Raw genomic sequence first — 16,502 nt, forward strand, 5'->3', positions numbered from 1 at the left:
CCCATCCAGCATGTGGCACTCAGGAGATGCCCTTTCCTCCTCCCCCACCCCACTCTGGCAGGTGGACTAAATCATTTGTTCAACCTCCTACCGTCTGCAAGCACGTGTTTCACGCACCAGGGACAGACAGAACAAAACAGAGGTCTTGCCCTCTATTGCAGGGCCAACAAAACAGGAATAAGCAAGCAGGTGACCTGGAGTCAGATGGTGACAAGTGTCGGGGCGGGAAAATCAGCCTGGGTGGCTGCCAACCGAGGAGGCCTCCACAGTGGGGTCTCCGCGTCCTGGGAGTGAGGCACAGTCCCTCACCCACTGGCACCCAGGCTGTTCAGAGCGGAAATACAGGCTCCCAGCCACAGCCCCGAGGGCAGGGCCAGGAAAGTGAGGGCTCCACACTGTTCTCACAGGCGACACAGGCACAGGTGGTCCCATAGCACAAGCTCTGAGGTCAGCAGACTTTAGGCCAGCTATGGCCCATGAGGGGCCCATGAGCCAGGCTGACCATCCCCATTCTAGACGGCCAGGTCAAAGAGAGAGCAGCCCAGGAGCACAGAGCCACAGCCAGGGAGGGGCCCCTCTCCAGAGCCCAGCACTGTATGCTGCCCACAGCCACCTCCCAGCAGCACTACAGGGCCAGCTCGGGTCTGCCCGTCAGATGAAGACACTGAGGCGCAGTGACGGGGCAGCCAGCACCTACCCTGTCTCCAATGGTGATGAAAGTCCGGGAGTCCAGGTTCCGGGGGGGTCTGTGGGGGGAAACAGACCCCATGAGCCTCAGAGGGAGCCACACCTTTTCCCTGGGAGAAGGAGCAAACCAGCCCGGCCCTGGGGTCGGGGAGGAGGGGGTGGGGCAGGGGACAGAGGTACCCCACCTCAGTCACTGAGCACTGTGGGGGTCACACAGGAGCCAGGGCCATGCTGGCCTACCCCTGAGGTGGAAGGAGGGGCTGGAGCAGACACGTGACCTCCGTGAGCCCCACAGCCACCCCACCTCATAGGAGGTGCCAACCAAGACACGCTGCCTATAGGCTCTCCTCCCCAGGAAGCCGTTCCAGGCTGAGCTGGGAGAGAAACTGAGGCAGACTCACGTGGGGCTAGGCGCAGGAGGCTTGGACACGCAGGATATCCGCAAATCCTTCTTCCTCCTGGATTTTCCTAAGAGGGAGAGAAGGTGAGGCTCAGAAGGTCAGTGATCAGTGAGTAGACATCCCCTGGGCTAGACAGAGCCGGGGGAGAGATGCCTCAGGCCCCTGCCCTCCAGGGCCCAGGCGCAGACACAGAGGCTGGCAGCCAGTGCTGTGCTGGGGCCCCAGAGCCTCAGGGCCAGCCTTGGGCAGAAATGCCCACACTCCCCAGTGCACATGGAAGCTGGCAGCAAGCAACCCCCACAACTGCCTGAGAAAGGCCGTGCCTCGAGGGCGCCTCCAAGGGAGCTGGCCCCACCAGGACAGCCCTGCACACCAGGCCACCTGGCACTCGCCTGGGCGAGGCCAGGTCTGAGTAACGAGCTTTCAGCCAGGCCCCAGCGCTCCCACCCAACACAGAAGTCCTACATCCTAAGTTTCTGTTAAGGGCTGAATTGTGCCACCTGCAAATTCACGTGTTGCAGGCTAAGACCCAGGACCTCAGAGTGCGACCCTGCTGGAGGTGGGGTCTCTACAGAGATGATCAAGTCATCACGAAGTCAGCAGCATGGCTGGCGTCCTTATGAGAGGGAGATTTGGACACAGTCCGATGCGCACAAAGGGACGACCATGTGAAGACTCTAGAGCCGGCCGACCAAGGCGAGGGGCCGGGAGCGGCTCCTTCCTTCACGGCCTCAGGAAAAACCAGCCTGCAACTCCTCCCCTGGCCCTCCACCCTCCGGACGGCACCCCAGGGTTTGTCTCCTAAGCCCCCCATCTGCGGGGCTTTGTTCCGGCCACCCTGAAAGCAAGTGCAGCCTCCACCCTCCCCCTTGTGCTGCTGACCTTGGTGAGGACATCCGAGGCAGAGAGCTCCTTTCAGGTGCTAGTCCTGAGGCAAGCCCCTTCTCTGAGCCTCAAAATCCCCGTCACCTCCAAGCACAAATGTGGTTGAAGGTGGGCAGGACCTGGCTGAAGCCTGATGCCCATTTCTCTCCCTGCCCTGCAAAGTTCTTGCATTTGCCGCCCCTCTAAGAACACCCCAGGAAGCCTCCTTCCTTTCCCAGGGCGCCAGGTGGGCCTGAGTTCTGAGACAGCGCCTCCCACCCCCTCACCCCTAAGGGCAGGCCAGGGGCTTCTCCTCTCCTAGCCTCAGTGTCCATGCACCTCGAGCCAGCTGAATGTGGCCAGGTACCTGGTCCACCACCAGGGCATTATGGGTCGCTGGGTACAGCTGGGGCACACAGAAGGCGCTTCAGCACCTCACAGGCAGGAGAGCAAGATTCAGAGATGTGAGGGAGCCCATTGGTGAGGAGCGATGTGGGCTTGAGCCCAGATCCCCTGCTCCCAGGCACCCGACGAGGGGCTCCCTTTTCCAAAGGCTGGCAGTAGCCTGCCCAGACCAATGAGCAGAGTGGCAAAGCTAGGACTCAACCATGACTTTTCAAAACAACCCAGGGCAGAAACAGTGCTACCCATGCGCCTGCTCCTGCAGGTCCTTCTGCCTGTGGGGCAGGGCCCCCCTCCCAGCCCACCCCAGCCAACTGCTGCTGACACATCAGCGGCTGCCCCGGGACCTGGGAACTACCAGCAGCCCTGTGCTACCTGCCATGGGTGCTCCCAGAGCACTGGGAGACCCTGGCCCTGAAGCCACCTGTGAACCAGGTTGGGATCCAGCCTCTGCCATGCCCCACTCAGTGCCTTGGGGCCTAATCTGTGACCCAGCACAGGGCCCACACACCCGGGCCAAGCCACCAGGCAGGCCTGGCACCACTGTGGGTGATGACATGGGGCTGTTACTGCCACAGGGAAGACAAGCACCCAGCCCAACTGTCCTCGGAGCTGGACAAACAATCAGGAAACAGAACAGTCTTGGTGGGGATGGGGACCCTGTGCCTGTACTGGTGCAGGTGGGCAGAATGCAGGGGGCAACACATGCAGAAGCCACCCCAGGGACTCCAGATGCCAGGCTCCAAGGTGTGTCCACCTGTACCCTGGCAGCCAGCAGCAGAGCCACAGTCCCAGAGGCCCTGAACAGGAAGCCCCACACCCACTGCCAAGCCAGTGCCCCAATGGTTCATTCCATGGTCCCAGAGCCCCTACTTGCTACACACTGGCCTTGGCATTGATGCAACTCTGTAGCCAAAAGCATGGACTCTCTGCCTCAAGTTTAAATCCTGCCTTTGCCCCTACGGGCAAGATCCCATACCTCTCTGGGCCTCCATATCCTTATCATGCAATGGGGATAAAAAGAGCACCTACCTTGCAGTCATCAGGTAAAACACTAGAACAGCAATTGGCCTGTATCAGAGCTATGTCACCACCTCTGAACACCCAGCCCCTGCCTGTCCAGGACCTGACCAAGAACCCTCAGGAGACAGCAATTTCCACAAAGAGTAGTGGCTGTGTCCATGGCATCTGCCATCTGCTGCCCAGCACTGGGGTGTACCAGCCGCCTAACCATGACTTGTGTGTGAGGTGTTTTCCCCCCATTTTACAGATGAGGCGACACGGCTGGCTGTCAGGGGCCACATGGGTCTCATTCCAAAGCTCCCTCATCCATCAAAGCAGCAGCTTACCTGTCACACATATGATACATATAGCCCTTTCCATTGATCCAGATGCTCTGATAATCCTAGGGAGGGTTCACTTTACTTGGGGAAACTGAGGCTCAGAGGTGAAGTTGCTCACAGTGAGCTGGGCCAGAGTCAGTCCTGGATTTGTTGCCTCAGAGACCTACCAGGCCAGGAGCTCCCGGCACCTCTCTCACAGGGAGATTCCCCAACACCAGAGGGACAGGCCATCAGCTCCCCAGGGGGAAACACATTGCATCTCACTCTGAGCAGGAAACCCAAAGGCCTCCCTGGGTTTGCAGAGGCCCAGAACTTTACACACAGGAAGAAGAAAACAGAAAATATGGGGCATGCAGGGCCACCAGTTCCTAAGACCCCGCCTGTGCTTCCTGGGGATCAGACAGTGCTGCAGGGGGCCAGCAGAGGCTGTGGCCAGGCCAGTGCAGTCAGGCCTGAGCAAGGCCAGCTCCACACTCCAGCTGACACCCTGCACAGGAAGATTTTATTCTTGACTGGATGATTTGCAACCAGAAGGTGAAACATTTCATGTTAAAAATCAGCAATCCACTCAGGCTTGCTGGGGTTCATGGCCACACCCGTGCCTGCATTCTCTCTGCTCTCAGCCCATCCTCATCCTTCTGACTCCCGCTTGCACACCCAACTCCCACTGTGGGACTGGGAAATTTCTGAGATGTGCTCCCTCTCACTGAGCCTCAATTTACCCATCTGTCAAAGGAGCTTCCATGCCTGTGGCCAACTGGTGGTCAGGGCCCGTGCAAGGGTGGATGGAGGCCGCTTGGAGCACAGGGGTTGGGGGGCTGGGAGGGGTGTGCTCCCAGCCTTCTCACCTGCAGCTGTCACGTCAAGCTGTCAGACAGTGGGGAGGCCTCTATGGACGCACTGCCACCATCCACGGCAGACATCAGCACGGGGCCCGGCCTGGGGCTGCCTGGGTGCAGGCCTGTGTGGCAACTGTCATCACAACAAACAGAGGCTCACAGGCTGCCCACCAAAAACCACAAGCCCTCCAGCCTCGGCATGCAGGCCCCTGGTGCAGGCAGGCGGGCATCTGCGTGTCCACTTCAGCCCCAGCAGCACCGTAGGCAGGGAGCCCTGCATGCCACTGGCCCACAGTACAGGCTGGAGACCACAGAGAGGGGTCCCACACCTGTCGGCTTTGCCCTCCTCTCTTCCCACTCACCATTCCTTCATGAGTCACCTTCTTTCCCGCTGCAGGCCTTTGCACGTTTTGTTCCATCTGCCTGGAATACTCTGTCCTGCAACTTCACACCGTATATGACCTTCACCTTCCGCCTATTCAGAGGGGCTTTCCTGGTGGCTCCAGCTAAGCACCCTTGTTGCTGCATCTCCCTGGGTCCAGCTGGCTTCTCTCCCATCACTTCTCACATGTCACCATTCTGTGGTCACTATCTCAGAGACAGCTAGCAAAATGCTATGAGCACTGCCTTTGGAGCCAGGCAGCCTGGGCTCAACTGCAGCTCTGCCACTTCCAAGCTGAGTGCCCTTAGGCAAGTGACTTAACCTCTCTGGGTAGCATAGCCTTAACTCTGAAATGGGGATAATGGATTGACCTCCCAGGGTCGTCAGGTCATCAGTGCCATGCCTCCCTAGTGCCTGACACATGCAAGATTAGATTGAGCCATGGAAACCCACGGGGAAGCATTCTCACCTATTGTTGTACTGGGGGGAGGGGGTGACCCAAGAGAGGCAATGTGACTGAGGCCAGTGTCTGGCAGTGAGCAGATGTGAAGACAGGCCTGTTTGGCTCCAATGATCAAACCTGGACTGAGGGCCTGAAAGAGGGCCTCCCACCCTGCCCTGGGCCTCGGGGGGATTTCAGACAGACTGGACTGTGCCTCTCTCTCAGGGTCCACCACGGAGGAAGCAGGGAACAGGGGTGAGCAACCCCTCACCACGGACACTGAGGGACCCCCAGCACACCACGCTCAGTCACATGACCAGAGTGATGCCTGCTCTCGATTTATCACCCCCACCCCTACTCTGTGGTATTTCAGGTGTTTCTCAGAATTTCTGATTCACTGGAAAAGTCCTGGGCCCTGAGTGTCCATACCCATCAGGTAAGGGGCCACATGCCCACCAAGGAGAGGCAGGAGGCCAGATGTCCTGAGGGTGCCATGCCTCCTCCTGGCTTCCACCCACCCCAGCTGGGTCATCTCTGTCCTGCAGGGGTTCCTTAGAGAGAGAGCAACTAGGCCAGCCCACTCCCACTGCACAGGTAGGTAAACTGAGGCCTGAGAAGGGGAGAGGCAGGCTTTTAGATGGGGCAGGTTTACCTGAATAGCTAATGTTTATTGGCTTTCACCAGCCCAAAATCCCATGCCTGACACCTGACATGCACGAAGCCTGCTCACTGCAGGTGTCATTGCTCCATGGGGAGTGCCGGGTTGACAGAGAGGCCCAGTGAGGCTCAGAGATGGAAATCAGGGACAGTGAGGCCAGGCACCTGGGCCACATGTACCTGAGGCTGGCATCTTGCCCCATGGTCTCTCTCCCTCAAAGAGGCCCCTGGGGAGACTGCTGAACATTGGCAGGGAGTGAGGACAGTCCTGGCTCCCCAGGCAGGGGCCAGCTGCATGTGCTGTGCCGAGGCACCCTCCTCCCGGGCTCCTAGGAGAGGGGAGGGAAGGCCTTCTCACTCTGATTGCTTGTCTGTGCCAGGCCTGGCCACTCAGCCCCACAGCCCTGTCCTCTGTCTTCCAGTTGTGTGGTGGCCACCTGGCACTCATCCCTTCCCTCCACCTCTTAGGGCCTTCCTCAAGACCAAAGCGCTTGGAAAGGATTCTGTGCCTGACCCCCTCACAGCCTCTGTCCCCTCTCCTCCTGAGATTATGCTCCAGCCACAGGCTGTGGCAATGTCTGAAGACACCCTGACTGTCACAGCCTGGGGGGCTGCTGCTGGCATCTCGTGGCCACAGGCCCAAGATTCTGCTCCATAACCCACCATCCATCCCCAGCCTCCACCACTCAGAAGGATACAGCCCAAAATGACAATGGTGCCAGGGCCAAGCCCAAGGTTCACGGGAGAGACAGGACCACAGACAACACATGCAACGCTAACACAGGACTGTAAGTGTGCCAAGGCCTCTGAAGAAAAAGCAAGCAGGGAACAGAAGCTTTCAGAGGCAGATCTGAACTGAGGCTGCCATGGGAAGCAGGAGCAGTCATGGAACATTCTAGCAGCAAGGTGGTCCAGGGACAGGGCAGGGGCTTGGGCCCAGAGGGAGGACAAGGGAGAGGCTGGAGCAGTGGTGCAGGGTGCAGAGCCTGACGCGGGTCCTGTGAGCATGTGAACTCGCCAGCCCACCACTCTGGAGGGGGTCTCAGCATTATCCTGATACCCCACTGACCCAGAAATCCCCCCAAGGAACTCATCCCTAAGGTATACAGCCACAAGATAAAAAGAAAAAAGAGCTGCCAACGTGTGGAGAGCAGCTTCTGCATGCCAGGCTGTGCCACACACTGAGTCACATCTCATTTCATCCCTTAGCAATCCCAAGAAGCAGGGGAAACGGGATCTCTCTGTTTTACAGATGAGGACCCTGAGGCCCAGGCTCTGTACAATCAGGGAAGTGGGGAGGGTCCTGGGGCCTGGGCAGGATGGTGGGCCCCCACAGAGGACTCCAAGGAGAATCAAGGAGCCGCCTTTTTTGTCCCTTTGTGATTCCTTACCACGTGCAGCATCAGCTACTGAAACATAAGTGACTTAAATAAAATCAGAAAGAAAGTAAGAGGCCTGGGCAAGCGCTGTGTCCCCTTCATCTTCAGGGGCAGCTAGGCTCACCAGGCCTCCCAGGAGCTCACAGCTCAGAACTGGAAGATGCCTCAGGGACCGTCCAGTGCAGATAGGAGGCCAGAGGCAGGGGACTCGCCCAGGGTCACACACCAGGGTAGTGGCACAGCTGGGCTTGGACATGCCTGGGCCCATAGCTCCTAGGCCAGCCCCTTTCCTGGGGCCTCTGGTTCCTGGCTCCCCACACCTCTGCTGCAGGCAAAAGTGCCCCAAGTCACTCTGCAGACGCCAAGTGGGGGAGGACAGGCTTTGGCACCAGGAGACCTGTGTGACTGTGGCAAGCCCCTGCCCCACCGAGCCTCAGCTTCCCCTGATGTTCTGGGGAATGCAATGGCCTTGAGTTCCAGGAGAGGTGGGGCACCGGTCAGAGGCTGTGAAGACAAAGCCAAGCTCCCAGGACAGACCCGGGTGACCCTGGGTAGACCGTCACCCACTCAGGCCCATGTCCTCACCTGTAAATCTCGGTGATGGCTACGTGTACACCCGTGTTGCTGGGGGTCCATGACAACTAGATCAGAGAGTGCACATCGAATGTCCGGCCTGATCAGTGGCCACTCTGTCCTTGTCCCAAAGGCCCCAGTCACCAAGGTGGGTTTCCAGAGGGCAGGGTGGGCCCCCCAGCTGTGGAGCCAAAGTTCCAGCCTTCAAGAGGCTAGGACTGGGGGATATTCCCTAAGTTCCCATAGCCCCAGGGAAACAGGGCTCTCCTTATACTTGACCTTGTGGGCTGAGTTCCCATGGCTCTCCACTGGGCACCTGTAAGGCCATCCAGGCCACCCAGGAGCACTGACGGGCCCTGTGCTCCTGCTGTGCAAACAGCTGAAGCGCCTTCCTTAGCAAATGCCTTCCTTGCCCTCATCATCGCTGGTATCTGAACACAATACTACAAATCTCACAAAACACAGGGTCAATCGGGGGAAACACCCGAAGAGGCATTCTCTGCAGTAGAAGCGCTAATACACAGCTCTGGTACACTCAGCCCCGGCTGGCCTCCACAGTGTGCCTGGGTCCCACGGGGCCCCTCCTCCTCACCCTCAGTAGTAGCCTGAGAGGCGGGTGTTTCCACTCGCTTCATTCAGATGACAGCACCTGGGCCCACAGGCTCACAAAGAGGCTGTACCTAGAACCAGAACTGGCCGCCTGCAAGTCCCTGTGGGCTCACCCAGCAAGGGTCCTGGGGTCTGGCTGCTGCACCCTGGAGGGGCTATCAACTATAACTCCCTTAATCCTGTGACTCGATCTCACACTTGCCCTCACATCAGAATTGCACCCTAATTCTGTCCATAACCATATTTTCTGCATAGACCTTTCCTTACAGAAAACCCTAACCCTAGCCCAGGTTCCTTAACCTGAATGCTCACCGTCAGCATTGATGTCACCGATGCCATACCTTAATGATGAAGTCCAAACTGGCCTTCGCCCACACATCAGAGTAGGATCCTAAATCTAACCATAACCCCATCCACCGGATACCCTTTAATGATTACCTAACCGTAACCCTAGCACATACCTGTGGCCTGACCCTTCACCATCACCATGGATGTCACCCTTGCCTCACTGTAATCCTGCAACTGAATTGGAGCAGCCGGCAAGCACAGGGTACACCAGCAGGCCAAAAAGAGGACAAAGAGGGCAGGGAACACTCTCTAGCCCACACGCCCAGAACAGTCTTGGGCAGGCCTCCACTGTGAGCCTCAGTGGCCACTGACCACAAACATCAACAACACACCTATTTACAGGTGCACAGCAAGGGTTCTCGGCTCTCCATTTACATCCAGGTTATGCCCAAACAGCTCCACAGACATCCAAGGCCTTCCTCGCCACCTCAGACCCACTGGCTCATGCCACCTTTTAGGACACACCTTCAAAGCTGGCGACATTAGCACGCCATAGCAAATGTCAGTACAGCTGCACAGCTGAGCACTGCACAGTTTGGAACTTGAGATTCACTTAAAGCAACAGTAATAGCTACAAACACTCATATACACTAACTCCGTATTTGGCACTTCCACGAGTTAACATGCTGTATCTCATCACAACTCTGCAGTTCAGATTCCAGCATCATCCCCATGGTGCAGATGAAGAAACTGAGGCCACGCAGTTCATGATCTCAGGCAGAAGGCTCTAGCTTCTCCCTGAGGCCACATGCTGGTGCAGGTCCCCTGGACCACACGGTGGGTGCTGGCCCAGAGATTCTGCAGGGCAGTGACTTGATGTATACCACATGTGTTAGAGCTCAATTTAAGAAATGACAAAGGGTGAGTGTGAAAACCAGAACAGTCGCTAGGGAGAAGCAGTTCCAGGGGGACTTTGGGGGCACAATAATGTTCAGTTTCTTTAGCTGGGTGTTGGGTACACAGAATCATTTTGTTTTTATTCTTTAAATTATAGAGGAAAATTCTATATATCCTCTGGTATCTGTGACATGTTTACAATTTTAAAAAAGGAATGGAAGGCACCCCTGTGGGGTGGGGCTCAGCCAGGAGGCATCAGCACAGTGGGGCACAGGTGTGGCCCAGACATAGCAGGAGGGTGGCTGCAGCGCCACCTGGGCAGGGCCCTGGCTGGGAGAGCACAGCTGGACATGGCCTCTCAAGGAAGGTGGGCCTGGAATGCCAGCTCAGCCATGACACCCAGAGAGGGACCCTCAGGGGAGTGGGGGGGGAGGGTGACAGGAGCCAGGGCCTGGGGGGAAGGGGAAAGAAGCTTCTGCAGGGTGAGCCTGGTGCCCCTCCGCAGAGGCAGATGCAGGCCCAGGCCTGGTGTCTGTGAGCTACAGAGGGGCCTCCCAAGCTGCTGCTGCCCAGCCTTGTTTCTTCATGCCCTGTGCACAGCTTTTGGGGGCTTCCATGGCCACTGCTGGAGAAGGCGCCTACAGAGGCAACTGGGTGAGCGGGCCTGACTTCCGTGGGCAATGCCAAAAGGCATGGTCAAGGGGAGGTGTGGATGGCCCCTGGGGGCTGTGGGCCCAGCATCAGGAGCTGAGCTCAGGACAGGCCTGCCTCATCACCCCCTTCAGCGGTGATGGAGCCCTCTGTGTGATATCCCCTGAGCTGTTCCCCAGCATTCTTCCTCTGGGACCCAACAGTAACACAAAGCCCTCTTCCTGAGCCTCTGACAATGCCCCCATGACCACCAGGGCCCCATGCCCAGCCAAGCCCTGCATGCTGGTCGCTCCCCCTCCACTCAGCCCTGCCACCCGGACCTTGGATCTGGGCTCTCAAAACCACTGCTCCCAAGGCCACCTCTGCTCCCCAGGCAGAGCTCTTTGAGAGTTGGGGTGCCCCTCAGTCACTCAGTATCTGTGCAGCCAGCACTGTGCCTGGCACTGATGCAGTTCTACCAACTGAGGGTCTCAACCTCCTTATTCCCTACCCCAAGCTCCCCACTCCTCCCACGCTTCAGGGGAGGCAGACCTACAGAAAGACACAGGCACCAGTCTCTCCAGGCCCCACAGGCTCTCCCCAGGAAGGTCCAAGGGGCAATGGGAGCCCCTGGCTCCAGCTTGGGGATCAGTAGGAAAAGAGTCTGGTACATTCTGGCTAGCATAACGGGACCCTGCAGCCAGAGAGTCCCTGTGTCACAGGGTATGAGGCCATCATCAGGAGTCCTGGTCCTGTTCATTCATCCACCAGTGGACAGCTGCTATAACCATAACAATAAGAAAACAGTAACAGGTAACATTCATTTGATAAACACTACCTCCAGTCTCTAGCCCCACCCTGCAAGGGAAGGGTGTTTACTCCTAGGTGACAAGAGAAGACTGGTCAGAGAAGGCATGTGAGGAAGCCAGAAGGCAGTGGGGCAAGTCAGAATCCAAACGCAGGCCTGCCCACCCCGCGCCCGGGCTCTGCACCCGCTCCTGTCCTGCCGAGGTTCTCTGTGGGCCAAGTGCAGTCTTGCTGTGCCCAGTACCTGCCACTTAGCAAGAGGGTAATGAGGCTGTCCACATCCATCCTTGTGGCTGCCAGGAAGACAGGCAGGTAGGGTCCCCTTTCCCATCCTGCAGGTGAGGAAATCAAGGCCTGAGGCTGTCCACATCCATCCTTGTGGCTGCCAGGAAGACAGGCAGGTAGGGTCCCCTTTCCCATCCTGCAGGTGAGGAAATCAAGGCCTCTCATCTGAGAGCTGGGTCAGGTCCAGAGGACTGACATCATTTACAAAGCCCAGTGAATGTCCCAGACGAGGCTTGTCCAACGTCCCACAGTAAGAGGGGCTGTGCTGGGGTTTGACACAGTCACCGTCACTCCAGGAGCTCAGGCCTACCCCACACCTCCTATGACCCTCAGCCTCCCCAGCCCATCAGGGTCCCAGCAGCACATCTAAGCCAGAGGAGCCCCGGGGCCAGGGCAGCGAACAGCCACCACCTCAGGCTCCTGCGGTGTGACCAAGGGGAAGCAGGCCCTCGCCTACAACAGGAAGTTCCTGGGCGGGGCAGGCGCAGGGCCGGGAGGGCCTGACTGGGAGTCCCAGCCAGTCTGAGGTCCAGGAAGGGGGTCCCCTTCGGTGCCCAGCTCAGGGCCAGACGCCGACCTGCGCGGCCAGGGCTCAAAGTCCCCGTCCCACCCACCAGCCAGCAGGCGTTGCCCCTTTAAGCAGCAGCCAGCTGGCTGGCATGCCCAGCAGGTGAGTCAGTGCCCAGTGCCCGCTGACTCACCCACCGGAAGCCTCCTGCTGCTCCAGCCCTCTCCCCACACGGACAACTGAGAACTTTGCTCCCTTCAGGCCCCGCGCCACAGGCTGGCTGATACAGAGTTTCCTGTGCATCACGCCAGGGGTGGGGGAAGTCCCCAAGGTGCCACCATCCAATCTCTCCGACAGCTGGAATGGGACAGGCCTCGGGGTGAAGGGGGTGGGCAGCAGCCGCAGCAGGCAGGGCCAGGACTCCCACAATGCTCCCCGCAGCCTTGGCGCCCCCATCAGGCCTCTGGGAGCCATGTGACGATCCACTGTGAGTGCCACGTGGGCAGGGGCTGTGACGGCATGCGGGTGGCACCCCCAGGATAAATGTGGCTTGAAGTAGCGGCCCTGGGCCATGTCAACCAAATGGGGTCCCACCCGCTGGCCCCAGTGCCAGATGCCCTCGGCCTCTGACCGCAGCATGTGGGCAAGGAAGCCAGTGAAAGCCAGCAGGGCTGTGGGGCCTGGAGCCTCCTGCACTTGTGGAAAATTCCCCAGGCCTGTGGCATGGAGGACAGACAAGGGCACCTGCTGCAAGGCAGGAACTCCAAGGTCAGGCTTCCTTAAGGGCCAGTGCCAACCACACCCTGCTCTGTTTCAATTCTTGAGAGAAGGTAGAGAGGAGCATGACACTGGGGGCCCTGTGCCCAGGATGGGAGGGCACAGCTCTGTGGACTTGGTCCAGGTACTCCCCATACTGACCTCGGTTTTGTCACCTGTCAAGTGGGTTGGACTGCAGTTAGTGTGAAGTGGCCAAGCGCAGAAGGTATGCACACAGGCAACCTTGCCCTGGCTGTCACGCCCACCTGCCACCTGGGAAACCCGGTCCAGTCACGCTCCAGCAGTGCTCAGGGTGCACACGGCTGGAGCTGGCACCTACCGGACTGGCTGTCCCATCACCTGGTGGGGGCGTGGGGTCCCACCAGCTCATCTCAAGCATCCAGCATGGGGCTGGGTCCCAGAGGAGCACTGGGGAGATAGATGGAGCCACACAGTCCTGGGGGGAACCCTAGCTGCATCTGCTGCAGCTGTGTGACCTCAGGCAAAGCACTGAATGCCTCTGAGCTTGTTTCCTCACCTGCAAACGGGGTTGGGAAGAAAATGGGAGAGTGCATGGCACATGGAAACAAGCATGATCAAGGGGAGCTCTTGAGATTTTCGGTGATGGGGCACTGTGGATCCCCCACTGCATCCTTCCCCAGAGCCCCAAGAGCTTGGTGGGGTCCCTGGGCCTTGTTGGAGGCCCCTAAACCTCCATCCAACCCACCCAACATTATCTGTTACCTGGACAACCTAGAAATTCATCCTGGTTCTCTCTCTGCAGAGAGGCTCAGAGAGACCAATGCCAGGACTCAAGTCACACAGCACATGAGGATCAAGCAGTGCCTCCCTTCACACCCATGACTTCTCTCCTTCACAACCCTGCAACTGTAACTTTTATTTTGATGAAGCATTTCCTTCCCCAAAGAGCTGAAAGGGCCTTCAAAAAGGTGCTTCCAACCATGAAACGCTGTGGCCCAGAGAGGTGGAGAGAGACCTGCTCTAAGTCCCACAGCATGGACCAAGCCAGGCCTAGACTCTGAGCTGGAAAAGAGAAGGGTCTGATTTCCTGGTTCTCCAGAGTAAAGGCACTTACGATTTCCCGGTTCCCAAGCTCCACGAGGTCTGTGCAGTCCAAGTCCCTCCCCAGCTACCTGCCCCCTGGAGTGTCTCCTGAGTTACTCACAGTGGTTGGGTAATGGTCAGGGATCCGGCCTCCCACTTACGTAAAACATGATTACACTGCCCACTCCGACAGCTGGGCTCTGGCTCACAGCCACCGCAGCCTTTGGCAATGGGGGCAGGGAAGGACCCACACCCTCCCCAGGACCTCAGATGCCCTCCCATGGGACCCTCCAGAGAAGAGGGAGGGACAACCCCTGAGGAGGGCTCCACTACGTGCCAGCTGTTACCTTTTTCCCCCTCACTCTGCAGCTGCAACCCAACCACAGGCCTTGATCCCCCAGGGCTGAGGCCTCTCCAGCAGGAAAAGTGGAAACAATAACAAAACGCCAGGACAACTGTTCCCTAAGCACCTACTATGCGCCAGGCTCCACGCTGAGCCCTTTATCTCATCACCCACTTGCTTAAAACTCCTTAGTTTTCACTATCTCACATCATACTCCTGAAGCCCACAGAAGGCAGGTATGATTACTCCCATTTACAGATAAGGAAACTAAGGCCCAGAGACCTCCTGCTGTGGGTGAGGCAGCCCATTCATTAAGCTATGTCCGGTTTGGAAATTGCTCACACAACCCAGCCTGCTGAGACTCCTACATGCCAAAAACATCCTTTCCCCTTCCTGCAAACAAAATCCCCCTTTCACACTCCAAGCCTCCTCCTCTCCACTGCATGACAAATCCCTGCCCCCGCATCCGCCACCTCACAAACATTTCCAGGAAGGCCAGCTACTTGGAGAAGACAAGAGCAAGCCCATTACATAGCCAGAACCCTGGCTTGGCGCTGGCCCAGGACCCATGGGCAGCAGACACAGGCCTGGTAGCAATCGACCCTGGAGACACTGGGACACAAGAAGGGGTGAGCTCCCGAAGTGCAGAGAGAAGCTTGCCAATCAGGACAGGGAGGAGCCTATGGAGAGTGGGGGTCGTGCAACAGGGCGGGGCAGGAGGCCTGGAGAGATTCCCCAGGGACAGGGCTGCAGAAGAGGGTGCAGGCCGGCTACGGAAGGGACAATGTGGGGCCTACAAAGGACAGAGAGAGCTGGAGGAGAGGAGGACAGAGTTCTGAGCTGCAGGGCAACCGGGGTACCCACATGGGAGGGGGCTGGCGCCACCGTGAGCTCCGCAGCACGGGAGCGCTGCCGAGGCCTGGATGGAAAGTCAGCTAAATCCCAGCCTGGATGCAGCCCTGGGACCTGGGAGTGGAAGGGGGCCCGGGGGCAGGACCACAGCAAATTCCATATGGGTCCAGCTGATGGCCCCAGACTGGGAGAGTCCCTGTCCAGGGTGCAGCTAAGGCCTGATGAGGAGCTCAGAGTGAGGTTCCTGGCCTGACCTGGAGAGGGGTAACCAGAACGAGATCCTATCCTGAGTTTCGGCCTGGGTGCAGTCCCAAGGCCTAAAGTGGGAGTCCAGGTGAGGTCCCAGAGTAGGACCGGAGCCCGAAGAAGTAAGGGTTCTAGGCCGGGGTGCTGCCTGGATACGGGACGGGCACGGGTGAGATACACCGAGGTCGGGGTTCGCAGCCCGGGCACGAACTGGGCGCAAGGGTCAAGCCGCTGTCCCGGCCGCGTGCTCCTACCTTTGGACTGGGGCAAACTGGCGGGCTGGCTAGAGGCGGGTGACTCCATGGTGCAGGCGGGTCCGCGGGCGGCGGCGGGGACTAATACTAATCTAGAGGGCGGCGGGCTCGACCAGGGCGGGGCGCGATCATGGCTGCGGGCAGACGGGCCAGGAGCAACAGCGAAGAAGAGGCGGCGGCGGAATAAAGGTGGCTGCGGCGAGGACGGGTCGGCGGCGACCGAGGAGCCAGCGACAGACAGCAGCGTAGCCAGACTGGGCAGTGCCTCGCAGTCCCTGCCGCTGACGCAGGCCCCGCCCCCGCGCGCTGATTGGCCCGCCCGTCTCCAGGGCCCGGCCCCTGCCTATCAAACGCGGGCCCGGCCCTGCCAGTCAAGCACAGGCCTCGCCCCCTGAGGGCCCAGAGCCGGCTCCCCTCAACTGTCTGTCAAACCCGCCCGCCACCCGGGAAACCCAGCCCAGTCACGCTCCGCCCCCTCCTAGGCTTCGGCCGGTGCCTCCCACCCCTGTCAAGACGCAAGCCCCGCCCACCCCAGGGCAGGCGACCCGCCTTGCGCCCTTCGGGTGTGAGGCCCCGCCCCCGTCCCGACAGTGCCCGCCCCGCGGCGGCCCTCAGGGGCGCTTTTTGTGGCCCCGCCCTGTGTGCGTAATCTGGAAAAAACCCCGATTTTTCCCTCGGCGGCCCCGCCGGGGCCTCAAGAAGCTGGAAGGCGTGGTGCTGTGGAGGTGTTAAAAGTGCGCCCCCGGCTGAGACCTGGGTTCAGGTCCCGGTTCGGCTGCTTTCTAGCGGGGGTTGACCTTGGGCAAGTCAGGTAACCCCCTAGCGTCGCTTTCCGCCTCTGTGAGAGACGGTAACAGCCCGCCTCCTGGTGCGGTGACAACCGACCCGGCTTTGCGGCTTTAGCGGATGCTCCGTTTGTTGACTGAATGTTGGAAAGGGTTTAGCGCAACACTCCGTGCGCCCATTCATTCCCAGCTTCGGCAGTCACCGCGC

At 59.0% G+C, this 16,502-nt stretch overlaps 1 protein-coding gene across 2 annotated transcripts in view; it reads right to left on the reverse strand.

Moving 5' to 3' along the window:
• The window catches only part of MAP2K3 (mitogen-activated protein kinase kinase 3), a 75,377-nt gene extending 59,541 nt beyond the window's left edge, over nucleotides 1-15,836 (reverse strand). Inside the window, exons 1-3 of one of the 2 annotated variants that reach the window (XM_073234687.1) lie at nucleotides 15,510-15,783; nucleotides 1,089-1,155; nucleotides 698-746 (exon numbers count right to left, since the gene is read on the reverse strand). In XM_073234687.1, coding sequence (XP_073090788.1) covers nucleotides 698-746; nucleotides 1,089-1,155; nucleotides 15,510-15,558 — 165 coding nt within the window. In that variant the 5' untranslated portion in view covers nucleotides 15,559-15,783. Of the gene's footprint in view, nucleotides 1-697; nucleotides 747-1,088; nucleotides 1,156-15,509 lie in introns of both variants that reach the window. The other variant, XM_017653319.3, reaches the window with a different exon arrangement.
• Between the last annotated feature and the right edge of the window lie 666 nt (nucleotides 15,837-16,502).

Source organism: Manis javanica, chromosome 4 (assembly GCF_040802235.1).
Source record: "Manis javanica isolate MJ-LG chromosome 4, MJ_LKY, whole genome shotgun sequence".
NCBI classification, from domain to species: Eukaryota; Metazoa; Chordata; class Mammalia; order Pholidota; family Manidae; genus Manis; species Manis javanica.